Source organism: Urocampus carinirostris, chromosome 2, assembly GCF_059441175.1.
Source record: "Urocampus carinirostris isolate Australia breed hairy pipefish chromosome 2, RoL_Ucar_1.0, whole genome shotgun sequence".
Lineage (NCBI taxonomy): Eukaryota > Metazoa > Chordata > Actinopteri > Syngnathiformes > Syngnathidae > Urocampus > Urocampus carinirostris.
This window is the reverse complement of record NC_142350.1, coordinates 28,016,938-28,038,267: the sequence shown is the minus strand read 5'-3', so window position 1 is coordinate 28,038,267 and position 21,330 is coordinate 28,016,938. Positions and strand designations below refer to the sequence as shown.

Below are 21,330 nucleotides of genomic sequence, written 5' to 3'. Positions count from 1 at the left end.
ACACTGCCTATTAAACTACTGCAAGATTAAAAGAAAGCAACGTTGAAAAGACTCAACAAGGACATTCAATTTCCCCATATGAGCCTTTTATCGATTATTTCGCACACAGTCAGCTTTGGAATGCTTGACTGGGTCCTTGCAAGGCCATTTGTTTGTGTAGGTCTCCCAAGTGTGCTGAGTCATTGAATTCACACAAGGGAAGAGTCCATGATTTCATTGTTCTTGCTAGTCAATTTTTGTTTTAGTTTTTAAGTACTTACTTTAATGCCTTACCTTTTTCTGACAAATTTGAAAACTATTTCCTCTGAGTTCTCAAGATCATTTGGCTTTATAACGTAACCATTTTTCGGGATGATAGACATCAATTTTAGTTATCTGACTGGTACCAGTGATGGCAAACTTTTGAGTCGTCTGATACATCAAGTTGATACCACTGTAAAACCAATATTCTAAAATAAAAATAGGCTGATGACTGAATGACTCGTGAGTGAGATACTCAGGTGAATTTATTATTAGCTAAAAGGGATGGAATCTCTATTTTGACTAATTTAGGATATTCATTCACACAGGCATTTCTGCTCAAATCAAACCACCCAAAGACCAAAACAGCTTGAGTTTGAATTTGAAACATTTGCAGTTCCTGAAATATCCATTTTTGGAAAAAGTAGTGAGTAACTATACGTAATTACTTTTTTAAGTAATGTGCCCAACACTGCTGGTAATACATGACCAAATACGTTGTTAAGGGTATGGCAGTTTCCAGTTGGACGTTTTCACCATTGATCAACAAAAAACATCTTTGACCAGTCTGTTTTCAAATGGAGCAGTCATACAACTACAACAACTCCTCCCAAGTCAAGTGTCTTAAGAGTTTTTCTATTCAGGCAACAATATTCTTTTTATCCCTTTACTTTATTGGCTTCATCCCACTTATCTATCTTTCTTTAATTTGCTTTTTATTTTTAGTTAATTTATAGTGTTGCATTTTCATCAACTCCCTTTGTAGCTTGGGTTAAAACATTAGGGTAAAACATACATATTATTCCAACTCTATTGTGTCATGATTACTGATTAGCATCACCTGTGCCCGCTCATGTGGCGCCAGCTGCTGCAGGGTACCTGATTGGTTCCCTGTCCCTTTTAAGCCCAGTCCTGTCACTCTCCTGTTATCAGTCCGTCAGCAAACCTCTGTTGTTACAAGGCAGGCATTTTGACCCTGACGCCTGCCTGTCCCGATTTTGCACCCGTTTTTCCACCCGTCTGTTCCTGATCTCCCTGTTTGTCTCCGGCTCTGACCTGTTTTTTATTCCGACCACGTTTGCTCTCCCGTCCCGGCTTACGACACATTTTTTATCCGGACCACATTTTTGCTCTCCTGTCCCGGCTATCGAACTGTCTTTCCGTCCTTGACACCGCCATCTCCCGCTCCGGAAGGTCCACTTCCGTATTTAAATCACGATCCGATTGCGTGAGCGGCTTGCTTCCTGCGTCCAGCGAGCACCGGATCGCGTGCACTGCCCGTCCTCTTTCTATCAATAAACTTGTGGTTAACGCTACGCATTTGGGTCCTGATTCGGTTCTGGTCGTGACATATTGAGTATTTGTGTGTGTGTGTGTGTGTGTGTGTGTGTGTCAATTAAAATAACATAAACCTAGAGAACTGTACAAAGAACTCACTTTAATTGATGTGTGGCCACCCTTAAAATAATAATATAATAATTAGTTCTGTTCCTCTGATAATACTGATAAAATAATGGTACTCCCAAAGACAGTACAGACTTCATAGAAATAATATTATTCATTCACATTCATTTTCTAATCTGCTTCACCTCCCTAGGGTTAGAGGTTTGGCAGAGACATCGGGCAATCGGATGGGGACAATCTGGACTGATTGCCAGCCAATCACAGGGTACACAGAGGCATACCACCATTAGCATACTCATGCATACTTTGTGAAAATCACCTCAATCAAACTTCCATACACATTTTTGAAAGGTGGGAGAAAACTAAAGTACCCAGAGAAAACCCACAGAGGCAAAGGGAGAACAAGCAAACTGTGCTTTGGGTGCCTGGTAGCTGGAATCAAACCCAACATTTTTGAACTTTGAGGCAAACATGGTAATTAGCTTGCTTCAAATTGATAAATCAATGGATTATTTATTGAAATAATTTACTTTAAGCAGACACACTGACGTTGAGGATTATTAGGTTTTCTCATAGAACAAACTCATTAGACGAAACAAAAAAGAGTTTATTATCCACACTATCTGCTCCTGTGTGCTATTTTTTGCATAGTTTTTCACGGAGGCAAGCACGTCTTCGGTGTGCTACCACTGACCCAGTTTCTAAAGTAAACGAATTTCAAAGTGAGAACGCCTGAAGTCAGACGTGAAAGTGTGCGTAGATGATCAGGGAGTAACGCATCAGGGAAGCCGCAGGGAAGCAGCAGCAGCAGGAGGAAATGATGAAAGCTAGTTTTGCTTGTTGCGCATTTTCAAGGATGATCAACTATTTTAATCACTGGTTGTGAGCTCAGACTTTTAATGATGATACCTTATAGATAGCATTCTGTGGTTCTAAAGCTCGTCTTTTGCCCTAGATGTTAATGATTGCTGTATTTCAAAGATACGATTGAAGCAGAAAACTCAACTTTTTCATGTCTAGTATGCCATTTTGTCCGTTGCTAACGAGTGAAAGTGACATTATACACTTAAAAAAAATAAAATCTTAATTTTCTTTTTTTTTTTTTTTTCTAATAACGGGGTTCCTACTGAAATCCTGAAATGCTTGAATTTTAATGTTGTGTTTTCTAATTTTGAAAAGTGCTTGATTTTTTGATAAATGCTTAAAACTGATGCCATGTTTCTCAGCAGTCTGACTCGAGAGACCACACATTAAATGTAGAAAACTAAAACAATCTTAACAACTACCTTAAATACATCATCAGTATTGGTGGGATCAATAACCATAATGGTAATGGCAGTTATTCAAATATAATAAGTAACAATGTAATAATGTTTTCTCTCTTTTTTGAATGGAACTGGAGAAATTGGAAAATCGGCCTTAAAAGTCCTTAAAATGTGTTTGAATTTGGCCATTAAAAAGGTGTACGAACCCTGGAATAAGCAAAAGTGTTTCATCAACTCGATGATTACTAAAATTGCTTTTTTTATATCAAGATGACAAAAACTACCATATACTTTATCAGGGATGGCCAAACTACTTACCAACTACTAATGAAAATGTGATGATTTGATCCCACTCTCTGGTGTCCCCGACATTCAAATAGCTGGTTACTTATTTATTTCCTTTTTATTTTTATCATGGCTTTATTCAATTTCTCAAGATATCAAAATAACCTATGAGCAAGCTCTATTGCATTTGAGTTTTTGATAACGTTTATTTAAAGACAAAAAATGAAGAAATATATCATGTTTGTTTATTCATAAATGCATATTGTTGCTGCTATTCCAAAAAGATTGCAAAAAAATGCAAACAATGTTTCTTTTAAATTCAAGAAAACATGTTTACATGTGGGGGGTCATTTTCAGTTGATTTTCAATCTATCACAAACAAAATACCAGAAAACCCTGCTTAGATTAATGCGGCTGCATAGAATGTTATATTGCAACCACGTTTTTCCTGGGGTTGATGTCAAAATTAAAATGAAAACAAAAAGGTACGTCATGACTTTGTACGCTGCAACATTTCTTTGCAAAAAGTAATGATGCCTTTAAGAATCTGATTAAAAAATAGTGATCCCGCAGTGCCAGCCTGCTGTTCTGCCAGCCTCATATAAATTCATGTAGTCGACTGAATATATTTGCAGCCACTGGTTAATCCCAATGTCAGTGCGATCAGGGTCAGCTTTCTTTCATCAAATCTATGATCTTTCTGTCATTTTATATGATGATGTGTTACTTCTGTCTATCTATCTACCATGGTCATATCCCTTTGAGAGGGGTGAACAACAGCAAGACAAACACATACACAAAAACAAACAAAAGAAAATAGAAAAAACAGAAAAAATGTGACCATGGCCAACCCTAATGCCCAAACACCCAAACAAGTTAAGCACCTCGGCACCCAAGTTGGTCATGCTTTTGTCCCTCTGGATGAAACGGGACACAAGAAAGAGGCCATGTCTCTAAGGTCAGGGTGACACAACACACTTCTGTTCAACAGCAGGGCCCAGCAGCTTTCAATGGTTTACCCCTGCCACATCATATAGAAGCGCTGCCAATCCCTTAGAACACGTCTAAACATCCCACTATCCTTTTACAACACCTCTCCACTCATTCCTATCGCCAACTAGAGCTCTAGCTTCCACTACATTTAGACCTCTTTCCTGCAGTGCACTCATAACACCATCCATCCACGTCAATCGCGGCCATCTTCTTGTTCTCTTTCCATTTACTTCTGCTCTGTAGATCCTCTTCAAAATTTGCCCCTAATCCATCCTCTCCATGAGTCCAAACCAACCGAGTACTCTCTTATTCACACGCTTGCTCAGTTATGCTACTACTACAGTTCTTTCTCTCCACAATTTGATTTCTCAATCATCAAATCTTGCCACTCATAACATACTCCCCAAGCACTTCATCTCAAAAACATTTAATTTCCTTCTCAAATCTCAATTCAAGCTCCAAGAGTCTGCACCATACAACAGTCATCACAATCACACTCTCATACGGTCCTCTCTTAACATGCAGTGTAATGTAGTGTAAATGCATTTATATAGCGCTTTTCAAGTCAATGAAGACCTCCCAAAGCGCTTTACAATGTGCTTCACGCTTACCCATTCACACACACCCATACTCATATTCTCCATGTGTTACTTATGTATCCAACATTAACCACACATTAACTGACTAACCCCTTTTTGCTTGGGTTTCTTTGTATTTCTCAAAACAATAAATAGGCAATAAGAATAAAAGTACATTTGTTTTCTCCATTATATCATGGCAAATGTCATTTTAAGAATAGTTTATGATGATATGAGCCTAAAAGAAACACTGACAACGCACTATTTAAAGAAGTCACAGAAGAGTTGTACAAATATATTGCAGAGGTGATGCTGGTTGTGGGATGTACAAATGAAAACATTGCAGAATAATATCCATCCATTATCTGCACCGCGTCTAATCAGTAGAGCCCATCTCAGCTATCTCCGGGCAGTGGGCAGAACTGGTTGTGCAGAAAAATAATTCTGAGAAATCTTTTGCTGTTCGTCAAGGTGCACTGCAAAAAATATATTTTTACACTCTTGGCAGAAAATCTTGATAATTTCATTTATTCAGTTATTTTTCTTTTAAATTACATTTACTAAATTACAAATAAAATAATGCATGTTTATATGATATGGATATGGTATTTTTGCTTATTATTTAAATTCATATTTAATTATTGAATTTGTATTCGATACCTTTCTCATTGAGAGGACATTTGTACAATAAAAAAAGATATGTAAAAATAATACTTAAAACGGCTAAAAATAATCGCCAATAGGAGCTAATTTTGCTTTTTTTTTAAGCATGCTTTGTCTTATTTGACTAAAGAAGACGCTTAAATGTTTGGTGTTTTTTTTCTTTTGACAGAAAACAAGTTAAAACATTTTGAATTGAAATAAACATTTTCCATCCCCAAAATTGTTTGTTGTGTGTGCACTTGAAAAAGCTAAAATGTTTGGCGGTAAATGTTGCTTTTTTTAATTCTTAATTCTAAGAGATTCCGACTACCGGTAGTTTTTATTGTCAAATAAAAATGTATATACTGGTACTTACAATAAGCCATTTCGCTCATTTCAAGTACCATTTTCTAATATTGGTAGATTTTTTTTCTTTAAATAAGAAAAATGATCTCATTGAGTAGACAAGATGATCTCATTGAGCAGATATAGATATATAGATATACAAGTTCTTTTGTTCCATTCCACAGATGACAATGTTTGTTTGTCCAGTTCAAACCCCAATAGGGACCTTTTTGTAGTTTGAGGTATGTCAGTTTGTCCTCTTTGTTTGAAAAGAAGTCTTAGTAAAAGGGAAGTTACCTCTCTTAATTTATTCTCATCTTGATTTCATACGCTCTCATGTCTAATTCTCTTTGTTTTTGCTTCCAAATTGGCATTCATTAGTAACGTTTGCATGATGCATATGATTCTTTTTAATGTTTCTCTCACAACTACACTTCTTTGGTACTTAAAAAAAGTGTCACCATCCATCCACGGTAATAAAGAACACTTTAAAAGGTCTTTTGAAAGCCTTGCAGCACTCCTTTGGGGTTTACCAAACCCGGTTGTAAATTCCACTAGGACATCTCCCATGGAGGTTTTACCGCTGCATTTATAGCAGCTTTTCATATTTATGAAACTGTGTTGCTCTCATTCTATTGCACCTGAGTTGTCGTTTGCTACTCTATAGCATGAAGCCCTGCAGGGCCCGAGTGAACGGCCGAGTCACAGAATCAGGAGGGAGACATTCATTTCACCGAATGAACTCGGCGCTGGTAAAAGTGTGCTTTGCGTTGGCGGTCCCCATTCAGCACCTTTTAAGTGTCCAGCCGCCGTTTTCGCTTGGCTTTGTGCACGTACAGAAAGTACATAGTGTGTCCAGTGGTGATGAAGAGCACGGAAACGAGAACGAGGTAGCCAAAATGCTGTGGCTGTGGTGCAGAGATGACCATTATGAAGTGGAGAAGGTCCATCAGGTAATTCATTGAGCTCTGCACTCCGTTTATGACGCCTCGCTCCGACTCACAGATGTTCTCCTGCAACAGCTGGGTCACTGTCAGGTCAAAAGACCATAGGCCTGCAGACGCAAGTGACACAGCATTGAAAAAAAGCATTTTTATGCGTCGAAAACACATAAACCTTGCCTGATTGTCAGGACATTTTGGTCATTTATAGGCTTTAATCTCATTTAAACTTTTACGAAAATCCGCTTCAACCTTTTTTGGCCTATCAGAATGTAAGATCTATAATAGCTGGACAATCAATTTTACCTGAAGAAACACTGAAAGGGTTTGCCTTGGTTATTGCAAGGACACTTGGTTGAGGTTTTTTTAAGAGTCTTAAAGGGGTAGGCTAACTATGGCCCGTGGGCCACATGTGGGCCATCAGGCTTTTTCATCCGACCTGCTCAATGAAAATGGTTAAGATACAATGAGTATATATTTAACAAATTGAAAAACATAAGTGAATGTACCCAACTGCATAAAAGTACCATATTTTCCGGATAATAAGGTGCACCTAAAAACTCCAAATAAGCCAGAAATTTGAAAGTGAGATTCATAATCCAATGTGTCTTGTATACCTGAAAAAACTTTGGATAACATTGAAAATGCATAGTTGAACTGTTGTTAACTGATATTGCATACGGTAAGTTCATATAGTGGTCTTAAAGTGTGTTCTTGTGGTGAACAAGTTAATTGTTTGTTGCTAAAAATTTATTTAAATGGTGAAACTAATCGTCATAATGTTTATATATGTTCGATAAAATATTATCTTTTAATTTAAATGTATTTATTATTTTTTTATGCAACCCTAACTCTTAGTTTAGTTTGAACTCCATGCACCTTATAGTCCAGTGCCCCTTGTATACGAAAAATATATTACAGAAGATTACTTTTTGGGAGTGCGCCTTATAATCTGGTGTGTTTTAAAACCTGTTCGCTTACCTATGCGTGCCGTGATGACCCCCAAGAACAAGAGGATAATGGAGACGTAAGACTCTGGCGTGCTACTTGAAGGCGCGTTGTCAAAAAGCACAGTGTTGTTCGTCCAGTGGATGGAGGAGCGGTCAGGGAGCAGAGGTTGATTGCTGCCCCCCCTCAGAGGAGAGGTAAGTTTCTGTTTTTGGCTAGCCATCTCAGCAAGCTCGGAGGAGTTGGCAGTAAAGTAGGGCATGAGCAAGTTGAGATCCATGGGACTGCCGGGGGCAAAGACGGAGGAAACACACAGGAGCAGGCAGCCAAGGTGGAGGCAGCTGGATATGATGCCAGTATTAACCAGGCCATACTTTTTCCTCAGTTTGGTGAACATAACGGTACCCATCAGCCCCGTGATGGCCGACACGCCCATCAGCACGCTGAGGAGGGAGCCGCTGATGCCCTGAGTGTAAGCGTAGCCTGTGGTGATGCAATCAAAGCCTAGCACGGTAGTGTAGAGGAAGGCCAGGCCCATTCCCGCCAGGAAGACTGGCTGCTGGTAGTAGGACCTCCACCCCTCCTTGCAAGTGCTCACAAGCCAGCAGAACCTCCGGAAGCACAGCGGGAGATTGGTGATTTCTTTAAGGTGAAGGCTCGTGTTGCTGTTGCGGTCTTCTTGAGTTGGTACTACTCGACGTTCACCTAATGCCAAATAAGTGATATGTAAACAAAAAGTTGTACATTGATAATGCTATATAGATGGTGTACCCAAAAATGTTAAGTACCGTATTTTCCGCACTATAAGGCGCACCGAGTTATAGGGCGCACCCCGAAAAAATAGTTTTTGGTCCTATTTTTGACATATATAAGACGCACCGGATTATAAGGCGCTACAATGGGAACGTGGACAAAACAGTCAGATAGTTCAGTCAAACTTATTACCCCCTTAACATTCCGAAAGCTTGCAAAGACGCAAATACGTGTCGAGAACACGTGCGGATGCGGTGTCCCTACGATGTCACTCAAATGCATCGTTCCATCATTCGGAAGGTTAAAGTCTTGGGATTCAAGAAATGCCAACCATTCCTTAGTTTCTATTTTCTTTTTCGCTCGCAACTTTACTGTGCATATGACAATAAACACTTGGAATTGAGTTTAATTTAAAAATAGACACTCCATTCCATCCATTATCTGCTGCGATCGCTTTTGACTTTTTCATCCGCGTTAACAAACGCATTTTGTAGAATACGATCGCACTTTATTGTTTAAATAAACGCGTTATATAGACTAGGATCTCCCAATTGTTATAATTAGCTCGCTTTATTGTTTTAATAAGCGTTTCATATAGAATACGATCGCTTTTGTTGGAAGCGCAGCAGAATGCGCGTTCACGCGAGGGGGGGAGGATTTACCATTCGATTACGTTCACAACAAAAACAAAGACGGAATGGTTTAAGTTGTATTACATTCCCAACAAATGCAAGACGAAGTGGTTTTGGTTATATGTTCGCCATTACATTCCCTAAAAGTGAGATAAAACGAGGTAAAAGTGGTTGTAGTAGCGAGGGGATGCAAATCTCGGCAGGGATGTATTTCTCGGATAACACCGGGCTGTAGAAATCATAACCGCTCAAGACACAGTCCCGTGAAGATCAAGATTTCAAGCTATGGCATAATTTTTATTTTATTATCTTAAAAAGAAATGTCAAGAAATAAAAATGGATTAAGACGAGGTCACTACGCTGACGGGGATCCATGTTCACCCCCTTGACGTCTCGAGCACAACTGACGTGTGCTCGGCAAATCGCGCTGTATATACGCGGAGAAAGGCGTTTGACCGTCACACGCGTAACACGCTAATTTCACGTAATAACACCGCGATACAGGCGCAGAACATGCTATTACCATGCTCCACCCACGATTACCCGCTGAAATTTCCCGTCCTACCCATGTGTAACCACGCCCTGGCCGCGGCCAGAGCACGTCGTTCCGCGACATTTCCGCGTCATTACCTCGTGTTGACCACGTGTGCAGCATGCGGTTTAACACGTGCTCAAACTTTTGAGCAGCTCAAAAGTTTCACGCGCGGCCAACCGCGTGTGAATTTCCGACCGCGAGTAAAGCACTGCTGTATCTCGTCTATTTGGCGGTCTCAAAACGTCCAACAGCGCCCAACAGCATCTGCTTCACGGCCAGAGATTTATCTGGCCGTGGTCAGCCTCAAAACGCTCGTGAAAGGCAGTGTGCCCGCGCTCTGAAGAATTGGGCAGCGCAAAACTTTTTCGCGCTGCCTACCTGCGCGCGAATTTCCGACTGCGTGTTAAGCACTGCTGTATCTCGTCTGTATGGCGATCTCAAAGCGTCCAATAGCGTCCGCATCACAGGCAGAAATTTCTGGCCGTGATTCAGCCACAAATGTCTGTGTGACAGGCCCCTAACATGCTATTCACATTCATCTTTTTCGGCCTATTGCAGGCTTTGTTTTGCCGTTCAAGCCAATGCCAGCCTGTAAATGATAAAAAGGATCCGCCCCTTAACCTCCGAATAACTTTAGCCAATAGTGATCGATTCAACTGATGATTGACACATCATTTTCGGCCAATTGCAGGCTTTGTTTTGCCGTTTAAGCCAATGCCAGCCTGTAAATGATAAAAAAGATCCGCCCCTTGACCTCCGAATAACTTTAGCCAATAGTGATCGATTCAAATGATGATTGACACATTGGTTAGCCAATGAAACACCGGTAAATAAATCCCAGCATACACTGTGTACTACTTGGCGTTCGGGGGAAAATCGAGTCGGCGGCTGCAAGTTAGTTGGAAGACTTTGCGATTTATGTTGATCCATAAATAAGGCGCACTGTATTATAAGGCGCATGGTCAGCTTTTGAAAAAAATAAAGGCTTTTAGGTGTGCCTTATAGTGCGGAAAATACGGTATGTACAATCAAGCAGCTCAATTGCTTTTTCTTTCTTTATGGGCTGAACCAAGGGGGTAACCAGCCTACCCAAGCACCTTCAAAAATTATAACATTTTTAAAACTCTATTTTTCTTAATAGAGGCTTAAATAGGCTTAAATACGAGGAGAAATGCTATATTTTTTTAAAACGGGAAAAGAAAACAAAAATGCAAATAATGCAGCCTCTGAAATACTCCACTGCCTTGAAATGGTTCAGTCCATTTGATTCCTAGCACTACTATTGCCCTTCTCCGGGCTCCTTTTTCGCTCGGCTGGTGTAAATTGCGGCAAGTCTCTGGAGGCTCAGGTGTATTACAGTGAGAGTATGTATCGCAGTAGTTATGTTGATCAACTATTTTACCACCCAATAACTTAATCCATAAAGTGTAGGGTGGATTTATAAAGTGTTGAATTGAATGCATCATTATCTAATATGATTTATGCTTTTTCTGTATGTAAATGTGTGTGGGTGTGTTGGGTGTGTGTGTGTGTGTGTGTGTGTGTGTGTGTGTGTGTGTGTGTGTGTGTGTGTGTGTGTGTGTGTGTGTGTGTGTGTGTGTATGTATACTCTATTAGAAATAAATGAGTAAAAATGGGCATGGCGTACTAATAGTGTTTCTGCAAACCACAAAGTGTAACGTGAAGTTCACAAATGGTGAGTGACACTCCTTTGTTTGTTAAACAAACCTGAAATCACTTTAAATGAAAGGATTTTTTTTTAACCAGCCAGATACTCATGGTGCTTAGCACCCCCAAACACTCTGAACCTAAAATCGCCTCTGAACTGAACCCATTGAACCGAATGATGCCAGCCTGACTTGACATTAATGAAATGTGACTGGAAGCATGAAAACACAGTAGAAGTGCAAAGACAATTTAGGAGGGAGTTTAACAAAGAATCACCCAAACGAGTTACCACCACTTGAACAAGAGATAAGTTTGAAACTGATAGAAATGTTAAGGACAGTCGTAAGCAGCATTACGGAAAACCACATACATTGACAAACCCCACAAATGAAGAAATATTACTGGAAACGTTTCAACATAGTCCAAGAAATGTTATGCCGCAAGCTAGTTAAGAGTTGTCAATTGAGAAGTTTCATCCATCCATTTTCTGTGCCGCTTATCCTCACTAGGGTTGAATTCAGTCCCCCAGCTATCTTCAGGCAGTCGGCAGGGGACACCTGAACTGGTTGCACACAGACATACAACAATTCACACACACATCCAATTTGGACCAGCCTAAATGTGGGAGGAAACCGGAAGGCCTAGAGGAAGCCCACGCAAGCACTGGGAGAACATGCTAACTTTGCGTGTGGAGGCTGCGGTGTCTGGAATTAAGGCCTTGGCCTCTGCACCGTGGTTCTCCAATGGAGAAGTTACATCACAATATTACTCCAATGCTTGTTGTAGGATTTCTTGGACTTCGTTGAAACGTTTCCAGTAATCTTTCTTCATTAGTGAGTCATATCAATGTCTACCAGATTGCTTCTTGGGGATGTCCTGAACAGTTCCATTTGCTTTAAACACAGTTTCAATTCGAGGGGTGGTAAATTGTGTTGGTCGTTCTTTGTTAAACTCTCCCAAATTGTATTTGTTTCATACTTCTGTTAGCATTTTAGAATACATTTCATGTATTGTGGCTGCTATCAGTCAGTTCAATGGGTTCAGTCTATAAAGAAAGAACAAATAATTGAGTAAACAGGTGCTAAAATTGATATACATTTTTTCGCACACCATGTTTATGCAGGCAAGTGAGGCTATGAGATCAGAATGTAGGTTTCAGGACTGATCCAAGTAATCCCCAATCAATCTTTAAATCATTTTTAACTGTGAATGTGATTAGTTGAATGTATCTGTTGTGGATATAAATCAGATGATTTGAATCTGTACAACGCAGTGTTGCTGATATAATGCTAAGCTAAAGAGGACAAATTGGACCTAAAATCCCACCAACATACCTTGGGATCCTTCCCTCCTCATCCCTCGGAGATTTGGCTTGTCCACCTCCATGGTTGGAGGCTTGATTGAAAGAGCGGGCACAATGCGATACACCCGGGACAAGAAGAAGAACTCCACAATGAGAGACACGAGGTTCCATCCCAGGATGAAGCCACACCCAACTACATTGGAGGCCAACGTCATGACCTGTCCCACTGCGAGCGGGGCCAGGATGTTAGTCACCTGATCTATTCGCCTCATGGTTGCATTCATTCCTTTTTGTCAGGACCAGGGAGGCTCAGGTTAACATTTTTTCTCGCCTAACATCAGCACCTGAGAGAAAGAGTGGTCTTACCGGCCAGGTGGCCACGATTGTATCCGGTTATGACTATAATCCAGTCCCGCTGGATGGCAATAGTCAAGGCGGTGCTTGCAAGGTTTGCCACATCTGCCAGGGCGATCACCACCGTATAACAAACCACCTTGTGTAAGTTTTGCCATGTGACATGTTATTACGTAAGCACAGAAGGATTGCGGCCACAATCTCACAGCAAAGAGGAGGACAGCAACAATAACAACAGCAGCAGGAATAATCACAGCCATTATCCTGTTACTGAACATGACAAAATGGACATGCAATCATAAGAGCGGGTTTACTCACAGTAAGCCAGCCGTCCCAGATTTGTTCAATTTTTTGCTTATATGAGAAGACCAGCATGAGCACAATGCTACAAATTGTCACTGAGATGTTTTGGACGAAAAGAGACGCGTGTGCAACTGAAATGAGACAAAGGAAAGGAAGTCAGACTTTGGATGATATTTTTATTAATAGCTATGTTTACATGCCAGGTATTGTTAGATCACGATCAGAAGTCCGCATTTAGAATTGTTTGGGAATAATCCGACTGCAAAAGGTCATGCATGAGCGACATTGTTACATAAGCTGTTTCCGCCCATAACATTTTATATTATTTGACCACTGTGTCTGTCACATGGTTTGGTTGATGTGTCAAATAAAAAGTGTTATTTAATAAGGAAAGCATTTTGGACTGCTTAGGAGTTCCATTTGACTTGACCTACACCCTTACATCAAGGGTCTCTGACCTTTTTCAAGCTGAGACCTAGTTTTCGTTAATACTCAGCGTAAATGGCACCCAGTTTGCAATCTAAAATGACAATTTCATCATGATCTTACTATGTTGTCAATATGTTATTACCAGGGCTGTTATTGGATGTAGGGTTAAAGAGACTTTTTTACTAGACTAGAACAATGACACAGCACTGGTGAGCTATTTTCAGAACAGGTCCACGGGCACCTCAGCTGTCCCTTGGGGGCACCCTGGAGCCCGCGGGCACCACGTTAGAGATCCCTGCCCTACATACGTTTGGATGATTTATAGCCCAGTTCTTGTTCTGTCTTTGTTGTTGTCGAGCCTGTCTTGTGATTGATGTCTGAGTTCTTCTTTGTGGAACGTTAATTTATGTATGCTTTTCTCCCTTTCGAGTTTCTTCCTCCGCCTAAGTAGTGTCGTTTTTGGTATTCACAAATGATTTGAAGTATTTGTCTTGGGAAGACAAGGTGTCACAATCATATATGTCATTCACTGGTTACGGTTCTTGGATACCTTTACCGACTGGGTCATTGGGGCATCACTTCCTGTGGTGAGTCTTCAGCAAGTGCAGCCTGGCAACGCCATCCAAGTTTTTTTGGACCGGGTTTTGCCACCCCCCAAGCCCCCAACATTATAAAAGCATTACTGTCCAAGAGAATGCCTTTAATGGCCATGTACTGGATAATACACTCGTTCACCATAGCCAGCTCCTCAGCATATGCGTTTTCTGGCATAACTGTGTGGTTTGAAATCTAATCCAGTTATTATCTTAATAAAACTATTGGTTTATTTTAATTTACATAAATAAGGATATCCAGGTTTTTTTAGGCAATGTAAACACCAAAAAACTCTCAGTCAATCTGCTTATATCGACAAAAAGGGTTGTAGATTGTACGTTCATAAAAAGGTTAATCGTTGATGTAAACTACTTTGGAATATCCAATGCTTTATGTGCATTCTCTTGTATTTGTTATTTGGCTATTTTGTTATTCTTCTTAGTTTTATTGATACCATTTCTATAGGACTATACTCTATACCAGGTTCTCAACCTTGTTGTAGTACAGAAACAAATTATACACAATAACTCTGCGTTAAACACTAAAGTGGCCTTATGCAAATTGGCAACTTTTCTTTGCTTCATTTACTTGATAATTGTCATATAAAATGTCACTGATGTATTCACCCATTTATAGTGTGAGTACATCTATCTGGCAAGTCGCGGACAAACACAACTCATAAAGACGAAATGCACTATGAAAGCCCAACACTGGAACAAGGAGGGACCAACAGTGGTCAAAAGTTAAATGCATTATCAAAATCGCTCGTGCATCGCACCTTCATATCGGGTTATTCCCAGACGGCATGAGGACAAAAGTAGAGGTAAGATCATAGGTCCAGAGGCAGCACCCGGCCCGACATGAAATTCGGGTCAGGTCGGGCCTAAATCGTCAATTATTAAGTTTGGTTTCGGCCTGAGCCCGGTTTCTCTGTCGATGACTTAAAAAAAAAATCCGTCCTGTGTTTGGATTGAATATTGTAACTACTACTGGAGGTAGTTATCACTTTGGGAATGAGTGCACTGCTTAATTATGTCATTGAAATCCGGTTGTAGTCGTCCAATATCGGCAGCAGCCACAGAGAGTGGTGGGTGGGGGTCTACATCGGGGGGAGAGTTGGAGTCAGCCAAAATCATGGCCCTCCTGATTCCTCACAGAAAAAATGAAATTTGTTCCTATTCTACCTCTAATACAGGGTTTATTCTTGTCAGTAGTACGAATAGTCATTTTATTCATATTAGTCCAAGATCACATCACAACTATGTTCTCAATCTGACTATTCCCTGCATGTAAACATGCCTAGTGACCTTTAATAAGAGCATATTATGTTTACTGTGTGTGCTTACAAGGCTTTTGAAAACCCAAACATAAGCAGCTCCTATCTAAATGCAACTATTCCCTTCATGTGTGTAGCCTACTGTCTGACAGCTAAATTTAACCAGATGTCACTGGCTGTGAGCCGTATGCGCCGCTGCCTTCAAGCGCAGAACCTAAATCAGAAATATATTTTCTCCAGCCGCCGGAAGGGAAATGCAATTTACCACACGGTGGGATGGCAAAGCAGCGCATGGCCCAGCTTCAAAATCGACACGGCTGATTTATCACGCGCTTCTGTGATGCACTGTAATGCATGCTAACATTTTTAGGTTGGCGTGAAATTGTTCTACCTTTATTCCTGGGACTGCGGTCCACCCAGTCTCCAATCAAAGCTCCGAGCAGGAGCACAGAACCGGCCACCACCAAACCGAAAACGGCGGTCAACAGCAAGTTGCGTTCGTACAGCTCAATCAGGAACACAGAGATGGCAAAGTGCCACATACGGTCACCCTGATTGACACAACATACATGAACTTTGTTAGGTTTTGTTTAGCAATCTTCACTTAATTCAGGTAACTAGGGATTGTATGATCATTTTAGAACACAGTAGTCTAGATCAGCGTTTTTCAACCAGTACTGGGGCAGACTGGTGTGTTGTGAGTAATTCACGAATGTCCCACGATAAAGGTAATCATACCATGGTTCAGTATCTTTGCTTTCTTCCAGTGATAAGCCAAGTAACTCTAACAGTCATCCATATCAGTAGGTGGCAGCAGATTACTATTTTTGTTTCTTTTTATGTACTGTCATGGGACAGCGCAGTCTATTTACTTATGTATTTCATCTAATAAAGCTGTTTAACATTACAGTGCAAAAAATTATATATCATGAATCTAATAAGATACAATTTTTGCACACAATTTGGTTGATTTGAATTTTATTTTTATTACTTTACCCTGAAACTAGGAACATGACAGTATGATGATTCAATCCTTAATGGGACAGTGTGTAATATGTAGTGCCTCATACTCTGTACAAAACACTTTTATTCAGAAAAAAAACTAACAAAAATGTATTTAAATACTATGCAGAAATACATGAACCATCATACCAATTTGTTTAATAAGAAACTATAAGTAAAGAAATTTGTATTTCTTTTACGTAGTGGATTACGACTTAACTCACTGCCATGTTTGTCTGCCGTCTTGCTTCTTGCTGTGGCACTGGTTTTTGTTCGCATCGGACAACAGTGCCATCTAAATATTACACACTAGGGCTTCGAAAAACAGAGATGAAACTGGCTCCAGGTATTAACTTTTTAAAGTTTTTGACTGATGGTGCGCCTCAAGATTTTTTAATCGGAAAAAAAGTGTGCATTAGCTCAAAAAAAGTTGAGAAACACTGATATACATTACTGCACCATGACTTACCTCATATTGGTGGACCAACCTAGACAACGAACGGTGTAATAATATAAAAATTATAATAGGCTCTGATAATGGTTGCGATACAACTTCGTCATGTTCATTCTCACAATTTTGTTTTTTATAACCATGCAACAAAATCAAAATTAGCGTCATGCATATATATGCACATTTATTACTCGCTGCACGCTAGACTGGCTCCAGACAACTTCTAGTATTCTTGTTGGTTCTTAAACATAAGCAAGCAAACATGCATATTTAAAATTAGAGCAATGCATTACAATTATGTATCATCCTTACCCTTTTTGACAAGATTTACAGTTTCATTAATATTAGAGAACAATATTTTTGCAGTATCAATACTACAGTGTAGTGTGTGTTTTTTCTCTTCCTTTGTTTTTACGTTGATGTAGCTTCCTAATTTTTTAATTTTTACATGTTTCTGTTTCGATAAATTATTTGACAACCATCAGGAAGCCTTGCACTTCTTTTAATGCATATTCAGAATAAATGACTACAGCAATAGGGTAGCAATCTCATAATAATAAGGACAGTGTGCAAATTTCAGCCTATGTTAATCAATCACCCCTTCATTATTTTTCCAGGAAAAATAATCTGTGTGTGTATAAAGGAGAGGATTCTTACCCACATTGACAACGCTCCACTGACATAGATGAGGAATTTAGGACCTTTGAGGTAGATAAGCGCTGAAGCTTGGAAGAAATATATAAAATGTATTTTAATCGAGATGGCGTTTTCCCTCATTTCTCTACAAAGATAAGCTCACCTGGCATGCTCCTGGCTTTTTGGGCTCTCGCATTCTTACCGTTGTCAGGCTGAAAGTCGACAACAACGCCACCAGATTGGAAGGACTCGACGCATTGGGACATTTCCTGTGGAAGACAATAGAGGTGGAATAGTAATGTTTTTTTATTTATTTATTATATTAAGTTGATGGTCTTATCATCTCTGATACATTTATTTTGTTTGCAATATTGGACACGGGGAGCACGGCAGCGCAGTGGTTAGCGCGTGTGCGGCACAGTTCTGAGGTCATGAAATCGAAACGCCTGTGGGGAGTTTGCATGTTCTCCACGTGCTTGCGTGGGTTTTCTCCGGGCACTCCGGTTTCCTCCCACATTCCAAAAACATGCATGTCAGGTTAATTGGCCGGTCCAAATTGTTCCTAGGTGTGAATGAGCGAGTGAGTTGTCTGTCTCTGTGTGCCTTGTGACTGGCTGGAAACCAGTTTAGGGTGTCCCCTGCCCACTGCCCGAAGATAGCTGGGAAGCACCCCCGCGACCCTACTGAGGATAAGCGGTGCAGATAATGGAAGGATGGATGGATGGATATTGGACACCTGCAAAGGAGAGTGCACAGGATGCCACCTTGTTATTTTGACTAATATACCTCATTGTTGTTTGTTATTTTGACTATTATGCACAGTTTACATCATTGTCACTATTGGCCAATAATGTTGCTGTTCTTTGATTCACACGTCCTTTAGGACCGTTCTGCTTTTTGTAATGTAAGAGGAAGGCTTTTAGGAAAAATTGGGAATTCAGCATTGTGAAGAGCCTTTCCATTTCTTTCTACTTGTTCAAAATCCATTGCTGTCTGCGTACTAAACTGTAAACTTATCAATGTTTAAGCAATGTTTTCATATATTTATTTCGTTGTGTTAGATTTCCTTTATTTCAGGAAAAGAATAGTGTTGTAATTATCTGCTATCTTCCAGATAACAGTGAGGATGTTTAACTTTTTTTTACAGAAAAAACATGTCCCATCAAAAGATAAATTGCTTATTTAAAGTATTTTTCTATTTTCCTATATTTACATAACGTGTTCTATGTCATTATATGAAATACAAGTTGAGAACGAAAGTCTGCTGTTGCTGTTGAAAGATAATTTTGCTCATTTTTTTTTTATTTATATGTATGTATGATTTGTAATTTTATATGTACGTTTGATAAGTTCTTCTGTTTATAGTATTGGTCACTTGCAAAGGAATTTGCATTGGTTGCCAGTTTGTTATTATTTCTCATTGTTGTATCGTTATTTTGACACCTTTTACATCATTGTCACTGTCGGCCAACTATGTTGCTGTTTTTTGGTTTGCACACCCTTTAGAGTGGATCTGCTTTTTGTAAGCTAGATAGAGATAGATAGATGGATAGAGATTTAATAAAAAAGAAAGGGCTCAGGTAGGGCTTTTAGAAGAGATTTGGAATTTGGCACAGCGATAATTTGTTGTAGGTTTCTTGATCTGCCATCCCCTGTTCTTTTTGCAAGTTCAAAATTCATTGATGTCTTCTCTCCTTATGTTTTTATTCCCCTAATAAATCATGCATTTTTCAATCTCCCATTTTTATGAAGTTAAACTTATAGTCTCTTCTCATTACAGAGAAGCAGGGTGTTATTTTGTGTGTCATTCCCAGAGACATAGCAAGCCATTGATAACTACCAAACACAATCAACAAATTCCAACTTTGGCGACCCACCTTGTTTCCGGCGTTACACCCGTTCCTCGCTGCTTTATCTTGATGATGTCATTTGTGCCGTCTGTCCTACATTGGGATGCTCTTCTTTCATGAGAGATGGAATTCAAACTGTACTTGTCTGAAAGGCTTAATAGCATCCCAGTGCTCAAGTGTACCATTGTATGAAAGTGCCAGAAAAGCAGAAAAGGCAGCCGGTTACAAAGGCAGCCAGCATATTCCACAGCACGTGACAGCGTAGGAGGACAATGTCACCGTCTGCCCACTCCACAAAATGGATAAATGTGGGACTGCGCCAACTTGCATGGAGATGCACGTATTCACCTGCATATGGTACACAATATTGCCAGGAATCTTTTGAGACATTCAACACTTTGGTCAAATTGAAAAGTTCCCCTAAACTAAGACACATACCTGAAATCTCAAGTTTGAAACATCATCTCACTTTTAATGCAATCAAATCCTGGTTTGAATTTGCACAGATGGCTACACACGTTTATCACATGTTTTTTGCTTTTTTTTACTTTTATTAAATGAACCAGGAATGACCAGGAACAGTTGTTACACAGGGACAGTTGTAACAAAGTTTGACCAATTGAAAGACAGTTTTATTGATACCATTTGTATAGTACTATACTCTATACCAGTTTCTCAACCTTGTTTGGGCCGAGGAACACTTTTTTAATCGATAAAAAATCTTGACGCTCACTAGGCGGTCGAAAATGTTAAGATATTAATTCGATCTTTTTTTTATTTTAAAGCTTAAATGATCATGTCACCTAAATTGACAGTGTAACATTTTTATCATTATTTGTAGTCACCATGGATCTGGAGGTAATACAGGTTAATTATTTTGGTTATTCATAATAAAATTTTTTTTTTATTTTTTTTTATTTTACTATATTTATTTATTATTCATTTTCACAAGTTTTACTACATATTTATTTTCTTTTTCTAAAAAAAAATATTAAAAAAATACTTAATGAGCAAAGAATATTAGAGACTATTTGTGATTAAGGGTTATACAAATAAAAATGACTTGACTTGACTTGACTATCTGCTAGTACAATGACTTTTTATTTTACTACATTAACTTTTTCTGTATTTTTTTTTAAACAAGAAATTATCAATCCAAATAAGTACAATTAAAAGCGGTATTTTACATTGATTAATTGTATTATTTCTATTGGAATACAATCTTGAAAAGCTTCATCAAACAAGATAAGTTATTAATAACATTTCCCTGTCTGCTTCATAATTAATATAAAAAGGGTCAAATAATAGGAAACTACTGCTAGGTAGATGAATGTTAAAGGTTTTGGCTGACCACTGGAATAAAAGGAAATATACTGAACAATTGCATGTTTTTTTATGGAAAGATATAATCAGGAAATTTCCTGCGGCACACTAGACAAGGTCTCCCAGCACACTATTGTGCCCCGGCGCACTGGTTGAAAAACACTGCTCTATGCTATACTCTAATTTCCATTTTGAATTCACACAAGAAGATTGAAGAGTGACATTGTGTCATTTTTATGGTCAAAAACACATTTTCATGTAAGATTTCAATCTTTTTCTTTTTCTTTTTCACCAATTTTTTTGTTTTATGTCAAATATGCTTAAAGATTGAGACATTATTGGCAAATTGCTGTAATGTCCACATTCTTGGCTTTTTTCATGCTATCTAAAACACATGGAGACTATTATTAATAATATTATTGACCATACTATTGTTTAATGTTTATTTTTGAAAAGCAGTTTAGGCTCCAATTATCAGTTCATTTTCTCAAATGCGATGCCTTTTCCCTTCATCATCATTCCGGTAGATATTGATACGCTAATTATTGGATATCCATAATATGCATTATACACTAAACGT

The 21,330-nt window shown here is 39.1% G+C and overlaps 1 protein-coding gene across 1 annotated transcript; it reads right to left on the bottom strand.

The window, feature by feature from the left end:
- Window positions 1-3,417: 3,417 nt before the first annotated feature.
- Window positions 3,418-19,594, bottom strand: LOC148371572 (ferroportin). Its single transcript, XM_088327901.1, has 9 exons — window positions 19,455-19,594; window positions 17,741-17,846; window positions 17,599-17,666; window positions 15,880-16,039; window positions 13,205-13,320; window positions 12,899-13,025; window positions 12,564-12,818; window positions 7,675-8,346; window positions 3,418-6,806 (listed from the first exon to the last, which is right to left on the bottom strand). The coding sequence occupies exons 2-9, from the start codon at window positions 17,841-17,843 to the stop codon at window positions 6,547-6,549; spliced, it is 1,761 nt and encodes a 586-aa protein (XP_088184027.1). The 5' UTR covers window positions 17,844-17,846; window positions 19,455-19,594; the 3' UTR covers window positions 3,418-6,546.
- Between the last annotated feature and the right edge of the window lie 1,736 nt (window positions 19,595-21,330).